Source organism: Morus notabilis, unplaced genomic scaffold (assembly GCF_000414095.1).
Source record: "Morus notabilis unplaced genomic scaffold, ASM41409v2 Scaffold156, whole genome shotgun sequence".
NCBI classification, from domain to species: Eukaryota; Viridiplantae; Streptophyta; class Magnoliopsida; order Rosales; family Moraceae; genus Morus; species Morus notabilis.
In genome coordinates this window covers 446,653-457,431 of record NW_010361538.1, presented here as the reverse complement: position 1 = coordinate 457,431, position 10,779 = coordinate 446,653, and the positions used below count along the sequence as shown (strand labels likewise).

General features: G+C 34.1%; 2 protein-coding genes across 3 annotated transcripts; one reads left to right on the top strand and one right to left on the bottom strand.

The window, feature by feature from the left end:
* Nucleotides 1-549: 549 nt before the first annotated feature.
* Nucleotides 550-2,512, top strand: LOC21406305. Its single transcript, XM_010099996.2, has 3 exons — nt 550-860; nt 1,308-1,432; nt 2,013-2,512. The coding sequence occupies exons 1-3, from the start codon at nt 686-688 to the stop codon at nt 2,295-2,297; spliced, it is 585 nt and encodes a 194-aa protein (XP_010098298.1). The 5' UTR covers nt 550-685; the 3' UTR covers nt 2,298-2,512.
* A 2,571-nt stretch (nt 2,513-5,083) lies between these two features.
* Nucleotides 5,084-8,501, bottom strand: LOC21406304 (mitochondrial thiamine diphosphate carrier 2). Of its 2 annotated transcripts, XM_010099995.2 has the most exons (8): nt 8,363-8,501; nt 7,923-8,078; nt 7,342-7,458; nt 7,037-7,148; nt 6,624-6,751; nt 6,395-6,547; nt 5,899-6,048; nt 5,084-5,439 (listed from the first exon to the last, which is right to left on the bottom strand). In XM_010099995.2, exons 2-8 carry the CDS (start codon nt 8,037-8,039, stop codon nt 5,221-5,223), a joined length of 996 nt encoding a protein of 331 aa, XP_010098297.1. In that variant the 5' UTR covers nt 8,040-8,078; nt 8,363-8,501; the 3' UTR covers nt 5,084-5,220. The 2 variants fall into 2 exon arrangements, with proteins under 2 accessions (XP_010098297.1, XP_024022637.1); XM_024166869.1 differs by lacking the exon at nt 8,363-8,501 and having other exon boundaries at nt 7,342-7,417; nt 7,923-7,989.
* Nucleotides 8,502-10,779: the final 2,278 nt, after the last annotated feature.

Below are 10,779 nucleotides of genomic sequence, written 5' to 3'. Positions count from 1 at the left end.
TTCATATTATATCACATATCATTAGATTGTAGATGACACATATAATTATTTGTGTCAATTCGTGTTAAAAGATCAATCATAACCTAACTCATTTATTAATCATATTAATCGTATCAATTCAATTATAACTCAAATTTAATTATAATAAACCCAAATTTAGGCATCATTCATTTCACCGATTTGAGTTTTTAATTTTAGATTTTTACAGTAAAAAGCTCTCAGAAAATATCATATTTAACTTTTTTTGCTACAGTGAAAAGCTTTAAGAAAATGTTATATCTCAGTTCAAATTAAAAACTCAAATTCACAAAGTAAACAATACCTAATAACTTCTTATAAATTTCGAATTGCATCATCCCATCACTACTCGAATTACCATCTTAAGTCTAAACCTACCACTGCTACGAGCGCACTCAACCAAATAACGTTCGTGGTTCCGTGGATAGTAGGAGGACACGTGGCCAAAAGAGAAATGCCACGTGGCACAACATTTCGTCGTTTAGAGTGGCTCAGAGCCAAGCCCAGCGAGTGCACTCACTCCATGGCCACGTCGCTGAGCTTCTTCTTCTTCTTCTTCTTCTTCGAGCTTCTCATAAACCCTAAATCCAAACCCTAATTCTCTGATCACCATTGCTTTTAATGAAATTGGGGGTTTCGTTGCACTCGCAGCTACAGAAAGAGAACAATGGGACAGGCATTTCGTCGAGCATCTGGGAGAATCCGAGCTTCCTCGAGCGCCGACCTGACGCCGTCTTCGTCGGCGGCCAAGAACGCCGCCGATCGGTGCCCTCCGGTGGGACCCACCGGCGGAGAAGAGACCTCCAAGGCCGGCGAGCTCAGCGGTCGTGCTCTTGATTCTGGTAAAAATTTTAGCCCTTTTTCTCTCTTTCTCTGCAGTGAATCCTCTATTTGCAATGAATTAGTGGAAATTTTAAGCTCCAGCTATTGGATTGCGATTGAACACAAAAGGATTGCACAAAGAGTTTCGCTTGATTTGAAATTCCAAGAAATGAGCAATATTTATGAATCTTCTGATTTTTTTTTTTTTTTTATATTTAATGTCAACTTTGTCGTTTATGCTTTAGGTACCAAATTCTTGATCATATTTCTTTTTGGTTATTAGAAATTAAATAGTGGAAGTTGTAGAAGTTAGTAACTGATTCAGAACACACAAATAAGGTGATCATAGTTTACTACCAAAGAACTTTATTTAAGGCTTCTTTTGGTTTTGTGAATGGGTGCATCTGATATTGATGATTCTGAGTTAGTTTTTTGGGTTGAATGGTCCTGTTTTTTGTTGGTTTAAGATGGTGCTGTGGGAAAGAATCCTGACAATGTTCTTGAAGAAAGAGATCCACAATTCGACGCGATGCTTAGTCAGATGGCGGGTAGGATTAGAACAAAGCCTGGCGGAAAACCGGAAATGGGCGAGGTGAGTGATCTATGGAAGTTTCTTTTCTCTATTTCTTTCTCTCTTTATCGTGTTTTGTTTTGTTTTTTGTTTGTTTTTTTTTTTTTTCACACTCATTTACAAACTAACATCTAGTCTTATGTTGATGCTTACAATTCGTGGAAAACGATACTAGTGGTTTATTCTTGTCGCATGCCTAATCTTTAAATTGAACCTTCTGTCCTTTAAGTCCACGAGAAATCACTTAGCTTTGTTATGGCTTTATTCCTTCTTTTATTTGACTGATTCAAGTTCCAATTGGGTGATGATATATACTTTCAAGCCGTTGAAGCTTTTTTCTGGTCATTTTCTGGTCAACTCCCAACTTTTTCCAGATAGAAATTTGAGAACTTTCTGGTCATTTTATTCCTTTTTCATTGGATTGAGAGAAAAGAAAGAAGAAACCATCTACAACGCTTGGAACATAGTATTGTTCGTTTCTCTTTTCATATTTGGACCATCTTCTTTTAAAAGTTACTTGGTTGAGTAATTTGAGATTCTATCCCAAAGCATGTAAGAGTCCAAGTTCTTTGTGTTGCTAAGTAAACGAAATCTGTTACAGGCATTTGTGGTGGAGAATTATAAGAGATCCCTGCCGAAACTCCGAAATACAAAGCCAGATTCAAGCAGGTTTGAAGAAAGGCCTACTCCTGCTGGAACTCTGAATGTCACGCAGCTTCGCCACGTCGTTCTTCTGCATGAAGGTAAGGCTGACGATCACGACGGGCCCATGGATGTCCATCAAATCGCAGAAAAATACCGAATTGATGTTGCAGAGGTTCAAAGGATCTTGCAGTTTATATCGCTGCCTCCCGAGGACAAGAAGAAAGATGAAAACAGTTTTTGAATACCGGCTGCTTTGACCTACTCATCTGCTCTACTAACAGATTTTCTTCTGAATAATGATGGCTGATGTAAGGCTTTGAGAATTTTTGTTTTCAAAATTTGTTTGAGATTTTCTTCATACAGAAAAGTACCAGAGAATGGATATTTGCCATCTCCTTTGTTAAAAACTTGTAGAAAATTTTGTTAAAGAGTGAAATTAGTCGTTGATGCTTTTAAGCCCAACTCGTTTAACCTTATTGAGTCGTCTAAGATACTGAACAGTAACTGAACACTATTTTTTGTTGGGTAATCTTAACAAATACTATGGTATTTGAAAGTGTATGAGTCAGGATTTATCTTTTATTCTTGATTCATAATCTTTTTAGTTAAATAATTACACTAATAAAAGGACATTTATTAAGAGTAAAAAGTAAAGGTCTAAATTCATTCTTAAGAGTAAGTTTTCCATTTTTTTTTTTGAGATATCGTAATAATTAGTTTCGAGATATCGTAATAATCAGTTTCCTTGGCTGTGCCTGAGATTGTTAATTTTATTAGTGGAAGTTCAATATATTTTTTAAGATTATTTTCATAATTGCCCTTTAAATTATGTACCTTGATTCAAAGTGTCTTAATTTTTTAAAACGGTTCAAAACACCTAATATATAGAAAATGGTTCAAAGTGCTTTCTTTGTCCAATTCCGTCTATAATATTAACATATTTGTATAAAGAAAAAGAAAAAGAAAACCTCAATTACCATCCCCTTTCCCGATGGCACCACCACCATCCCCTGTCAGCAACCCAACCCACCCCACAACCACTCTCTCGACTCACCCCACCCCTCAGTTTAGTGGCCCACCTCCCACCTTGATGGCCAGAGTCGTCGCCGTTGCTTCTTCATTGGTGAAATCAGATCTTGTCCTCTCTCACAGCCCGTCTCTCTCTCTCTCTCTTCGTTCTCTCATTTATACTTCGTTGAGCCTTACCCAGTCGTCGTATTCACGGATGATGATAGCGACTCTATTATCAGATCTGTGATCTTCGTCAATCACCGAGGACGCTACAACTGTCGATGAACCTAGCTCGTAGTACGAAGATCATATCACCAAACCTTCCAATACCGCGCCGAAGCCCATATCCTGTGCTCGCCAGAGAAGTCCAATTGGACCACGTGGACAAAACCCAGATTTAGATGAAACTCAGATCTTCTTGGCTTGGTTGGTTTAAGAGATTTCATTTTTTTTTAAAAAAATTTGAGCAAAAATAATCCATTTAATGGTCTTCTCTCAAGTAGATGACAATAACTGTTGTAAATTAGTTAAATAGCAAGTTTAGATTATTGATAAACTCAAACAAGACAAAAATAGATGAAAGCATCTTGACACTGTTCATCTTCAATGGCTCCATAATGAAAATTGTTCATTTTCATTGGCTTTGACAACAAAGTTATGAGTAGAATATGAATAAGAAAAATCTCATTTTAATAAAATTGACATTTAACTAAAACGTATAAATATTGGTCAATTTTCAATACTGGTGAGGTGAATAAAAAAGTTCATCTAACTTCATTTTCCCTTTTTATTTTCAAATTTTATGTTTTTTTATTATATTTCTAAATAAAAAAAGTATAAAAGTCATATTATGTATTTTTTAAACTTTTTTTTTTACTTGCCACGTGGGCACTTTCATTAATTTTATAAACAACAGTGGATGGGATGAGGCCTTTGAGTCATTTTCTATAGATTAGGATGTTTTGAACCGTTTTGAAAAAATTAAAGGATACATTGAAATGAGGTACATATTTCGAGAGACATTTATGAAATTAATCATATTTTTTTATACAATTTTCTCGATTAATATTTCTACGAACTTGCTAGTCACGTGGAATAGAAAGTTTCCACATTTCAACCTTAAAATAAAGCGTGCTGCTTGATTGGATAAGTAATTGGTGCAAAGTGCAAACTATGACCTCGTTTACTTCGCAGATTTGAGTTTTCAATTCAAACTGAGATGTGACATTTTCTGAGAGTTTTTTACTGTAATAGAAAAAGTTAGATGTGACATTTTCTGAAAATTTTTTACTGTAAAAACTTAAAACTAAAAACTTGAATCGGTAAAATGAACAAAGCCTATGGAACGCACTTTGTTCAATTTCTTATACAATTTTATGCCGTGATGGCTCTCTCCCTCTTTTTTTTTTTTTTTTTTTTTTTTAATGAATCATGGCTTTCAGTAAAAAGAACACCAATAAACGTCGCGTCTCAAATTTTGTCACTTTTAAAATTTAAATTTTTTATGAAAAAAATACAACTATAAAACCAAGAATCATAATTTAAATCAGGCAGAATCATTAGAGTTTGGTTTAGCTGCTTTGAAAAGACAATACTAACATGTGATGTTCGAACCTTAACACCCTCATTATCGCCATTTTCTGGTACCTGGCACCTGCAGGCTGCAACATCAAACATTTTTGTTCTTTTCACCATAGCCATAACTTCTGAATTCTATCACTGTATGTATTTATCAAACTGATCCTAGTATTTTAATTGTAGAAAAAAAAAACTGATTTTAGTATTTCAGTCCATAGACTAGTTAGTAGTCTATCCATTGCCAAATGCCAACCAGAAGCTTCAACAGTTTCTACAGTGGGAGAACGGAAAGTTGTACTGCAACAAGAGCTATGCATTGACCAACTGCATTGACCAACTCGCATATTTAGGAAATTAATCCATTCACATTTAACAATTTCAAATATAAGGACACAATTTTAATTGGAACTGTACATATCGATTTTTTCCAATGCAATTCGTATCACTATATATATTGGGGCCTCTAGTTTCCAAAAAAAATACGGTTTTCCCTTCCTATTAGACAGCTTTATAAGGTCTCAGGACAAAAGAATCGGACAGTGAAAAATTGATAGAGGAAAAAAAATGAAGTTAATTCACGTCCAAATGGACTCTAACCAATCCGATATGTATTCATAAGCCACAAAAGTTACAGCACCAGCCGGTGCGGCTTTGACAGTTGAGGGGACTATCCCCTTGTAGAGACCAGCCAAACCCTCCGACTGCGTAATTCTTCGCAAGGCATCAAACATATTTCTGTAAGCACGGTGTTCCACTCGAGCCCCATACCGTGGGTGCCTTTGTAATCCCTCGATCTGCAAATTCAAAACATTTATGTGGGCTCAATAATAAATTGGTTTGCACAAGTCCAATCTAGCCAACATGTCTTAGAGGTATGAAGCACACTGCCAATATATAGCATTTCTAATTTCCTTGACAACATGCATTTTGCACATGAAAATCTCTTTCTAAAAAAGAATGATTGTTATTAAGATCAGAATTTATCCGCGGTTTTCGTCCGTCTTATATTCTCCTGAGATCTTTGGATTTTGATATTGCACCAAGGGTCTAAGTACGCGTTTTAACTAAAAAAGAGGTAAAAGCTAATAAAGTTCTTCAACAAACTACAACCTAACTGGCTCCTTTCACATACAAAACAACTTAACCACCAATGTTCTACAAGAAACATGTGAATCAGGTAGCAATTAAAAAATTAACGTTAGTAGAATTTAGAGCGATACTGGATATAAAGTTTACAAAGTGCAAAAGTGTACCTGGAATCTTTTCTTGACAACATCAAGTGGATGACAGACAAGTTTGGCACACGTCCCAGCTGCTAATCCACAAAGAAAAAGCTGAAAGCTTGAAACGCCATCATCTCCGTTGATTGAGTTTGTCTTTGATAATTGGCTTCGGTTCCAAGCCTGCATTGAAAACAGTATATCATCGGATCTAAATTCATCACCTGCATTGAGGTTTCAAATCCTATTTTGCGTAAAGTGATTAAATACATAAAACAAATATAGTGAAAAGCTCAGTTCTCTTAAGAATTCTAGTGAATTCTGGCAAGCAAGACATAAAGTGAAGTTCATGGAATGAATAGTGTGAACAGTCTTTTCTATGCACGCAATTTCACAGATGTCTATGCGTGTGAATAACTGAAGTATATACTTATCAAATGCTCTTCTTCACACAAGAATCCCATTATCCTACTTTTAATTCTCAAATATATCAGCTGTGGAGAATCTCTATAGAACAGGTAGAACTCACCAATGTCCAGCGCTTAAATGTATCATACGTGCCAAATTGTAAACCCGCATAAGGAACAATCTCAACCAACGTTGGTGACAATCCAGCATATAACCCTCGGGCACCACGTGTTCTAATTATATCAAGAAATGCAGAGCTCATAGTGGGATAAACCTGAAGTTGGGTGCATTGTTAGTAAGACATTTACTTTTAAAGGTGAGAAAAATAAAAGATGTATGCATATTCACACCTTAGGTTCTCCCTGAGAAGCTAATATAGTTCGCAGAAGATCAAATGGATACGATCCAACAGTAGCAGCACACCCTGCTAATGCTCCACTGATATAAGAAAGGTATGGACTCAAATTAATGTGATCCTCTGCATCAGAAAACCAATTATGAGAGACGTAACAGTAAGGCAATGAAACAAAATAAGAAAATATTGGGGCTCAGAGAGAGCTGACTGGACGAGAGGAAAACAAGAATAAGAAGATCAAACCGTATTTAATTACCATCCCTCCATCAGAAACAGAATAGCTACATAATCTACTCAACTCAAACTTTGAACATTGAATTACACTCTATAACAACATTCTGGACAGGAAATTTTCCAAAAAGTCAAAACATCCTTCCGTTTGACAAAAGTTGGCAGTGCTCAAGATACCTGACTTAGAAGAACCAGCCGCAAAAGTTTTCAATTTGTGTAACACGGTAAATTGTATGGCAGTATACGGCATAACCATAAGCAAAGCTGGAACATTGCCACGCCAAAAACCCTGTCAATACCATTTTTTCTTTTAATAAGAAGAAGCGTGTCTATGCTTTTATATTAAGTCTAGAAAAAGTCTCAGGGAGCAACAATAAGAAAAGTAAAACATACATTAAGAACTAAACAAAACTAAGGAGAGAGAAAGAGGAAAATCCAGAACAAAACAATTGTCAATGTCATACTATAAATTATTTATGTACCGGTAATCCTTCATCTCTGAAAATGTCCTTCGTTGCTTGAACCATTCCCGTATATTTTGAAGGTCCCGACAAATTTCTGCGAATCAAAGCCCATGAGGTTGTGGGCTCCAGTTGAACCTATCAGCATACGGGAACAAAAATACTCTTAAGTAAACTACAAACTTAACGAAAAAGAGGGGCAAAAAAAAAAAAAAAAAAAAAACACAACATTAGGTGCACAATGAGAGCACACATTTGTAAAACCAAGGTACTTATATGCTAAGCTAACATAAACCAAAACTTCCATCCTATATATCTTTGAGGGCAGAGTTGCTAAGACACCATTCATATACTCAGTTTAATTAAAACCCACAAAACTTTATTACCTTTTTAATGCCAATAAACGTTCTCGTTCTTTTAATTAATGATGAGCAGCTTAGAAACATAATGCACTAGACATTGACACAAAATAAAGAGTACAATAGTTCTAAATTCTTTTTAACTACTAATTTGATAAAAATTTGAGCAAAGTTCAACAGTTTTCCTAAAGAATTGGAATTACTATGGAAATCGAAAGAGAGAAAGGAACCAAAATTATGGACCTGGAATCTGATCTTAATAACGTCAAGAGGAGAAGTGACAGTCCGCGATATTCCTCCGGCGATTGCCCCCGCCGTGGTGTCTATCACCGCCCGCTTAAGCTGCCCGGAATCCTCCATTACGAGGGAGAAACCTCAATTTCCACGAACCGCTACAAACTGAGAAAAATCCACCACCGCCATAGACGACAGCAATTCAGAAACAGAACGTCCAAATCAATAAACCCCAATCTCAAAAACGCCCAAATCAATAAACCCCTATCTCAACGGAAACTCGAAGCAATCACGAGAATGCGCCGAGAAATAGGGTAAGGTTTTGGAGAAGAAAAAGGTAAAGTTCGCGTATTTATTAAAAATATTCCAATACAGACACACACACACACATATATATATATATATATGTATATACACAACCCGCAATTTGAGTTAAGAGAGAGAAGAACCTGGAGAGAGAATAGAGGAAGCGAGGAGAGAGCCGCCATGGAAGGGATTTGAAGAGAATAGAGGAAAGGTATTTTTTATTTTTTTATTTTTATTTTTTTGCCGCCTTCTTGAACTGAGATGTGAAAAAGCGGCGATTTTTTTCACTTTGATTTTTCGGAATTTATGTGTGTTTCTGTGTATATTTATACATGTATATTATACGTATATGTGTATGTCTCAGGCTCACAGAGAAAGAAGAAGGAGAGACAGAGAGAAGCACACTTTTTTTTTTCTTTTTTGGAATAAATGAATTATTTTCTCTCTCTATAATTAGTCTTGTAGTTGAATTTATTTCATAATTAGTCCATGAATTAAAAAAGTATATCATAAATAGTCTCTCAGTTGAATTTTTGAATTAAAACCGTTATATTGATTATGTTGGATGGTAGTTATGATTTTTGGGTTACTTTTGAGTTATTTCTTTTATTTTTTTCTTTTATCATTATTTTTTTCTAGTTTTATGGATATTTCCTCCTTCATTTTATTCTTATCAATTGAAAAAAAAAGGACACCACAAAAGAATGCGGCCCATTCTTCTATCTTAACACTTGATATAATTAATGAGCGGCCATAGTTTAATTTGACCATAATGCATTTACTAAAAAAAAAAAGGAGAAGAAGACCATAATGCACAATACATGGAGTAGTAGAAGTTCCGAAACAAAAAGAAAATCATCAATTGCAATTACTTACACTGATACAAGTGCATGAGAAAAGAGGTAAGTATATATATGTACACTATATAATGCTTGTACAATTTAAACAATAATAATAATTTTCAGAATAATTTTCTTAACTTTGTAAGAGGTGTTGCATCCGTTTAAAAACATAACTTCACTTAGATCAAATTTGATTCGAACACAAAAATAACAATTTAGAGATTAATTGTAGAGAAAAATATTAATAACCAACTTTAGAGAAGTAAAAAATATTTAAGAGACGTTTGGTTCGTGAATTAGAATCATTTTCAATTTACGTATATTTTTTGTGAGAGAAAACACTGTAGCGAACTATGAACCATGATTCGAATCGGGATACGAATCCTCCAACCAAACAACCGCTTAGAAATCTCAAATAAGACAAAAGTGTAAAATAAAATAACTTAAAAATCATAACTACCATCTAATTTAACGGATTCCATCTAAAATTTTAACAAATTGACTATTTATAAGACGTTTTTTCAGTTGAGAGACTATTTAGGAGATAAATTTAACTCATTTTAGAGTGAGAAAAGAATTGAGGGAGCTTTGATGAATTTATTCTTTTTTTTTTTTTTGATAAGATTTAGAAGAGAGACATACACTTTAATGAGTATAATGACACATAGATCCTCTTTTTGATTTCGTCCCTCAAATTTAAAATTAAAAAAATGGGTAAGTTATTTACCAGAAATCTACCCAAAATATTCCAAGTCAACGTTCCACTTCCAATACCAAAATTTACTCGGAAAAAAAAAAAGAAAAGGAAAGGAATGCGTCTGGAATTTTTTGGACTAATAATAAATTTAGAAAGGAGAGGGCAGCCAATATAGGAGAGGATATATATATATATATATATATGTGTGTGTATATATATATATATAATTATAAAAATAAACTTGTAAAGAAAATTATTATAAGAGAGAAGCTAATTCTCTTTTCATGAGCCAGCCAACTCATATTATTTTTTAATTCTTAATTTCCTATTTCCCAATACAATAAGAAAAAGAAAATTTATCTTTTTGTGCATAAACAGCTCGTTGCTTTGGAGGAATAATATTAGGACAAAAGTAGTGATAGAAAATTAGTGGCCTAATGTCGACTCACTTTCCACTTTGTGAAAAACCAAATGTATGAATAATATTCCTATTTCTTTTCCTTAGAGAAAAAGTAAGAAAAAAATTCATTCTTATGTTCTTTTTAGCCGCTTGAAGTTAACTCAAATGAGTGAGTGTGTGTCTATTAGAGTTTCAACTTTAATAATTTCATTTTTTAAGTAAAATGAAAATCATAGACCTTATATTATATATATATATATATAAAGAGTTCCGTTCTCATTAATTGTCACATGCCCATTTATGTTTTTGAATAAAAATTGGTGATTCACCATCTTACTAACTTTTATATACATACATGATGTTAATGGTAAAAATACTCGAGTCTCATATTGTCTAAATATAAATATAATTACAACCTCACAGATATATAAGATTATTAGGTCATTCCACTTCACAGACATAATCACAATCTTTTAAGATAAAAATCTAAAATCTTATAAAGTCTAATTCTTCTTTCTCCTTAAAATACATATTCTCTTTTCCTATGTCGAAGTTCAAGTAGTTATGGATTTCTTGATTTCTGTCTGCCTACAAAAATAAGGGAGAGAAAAAGGTATTCAT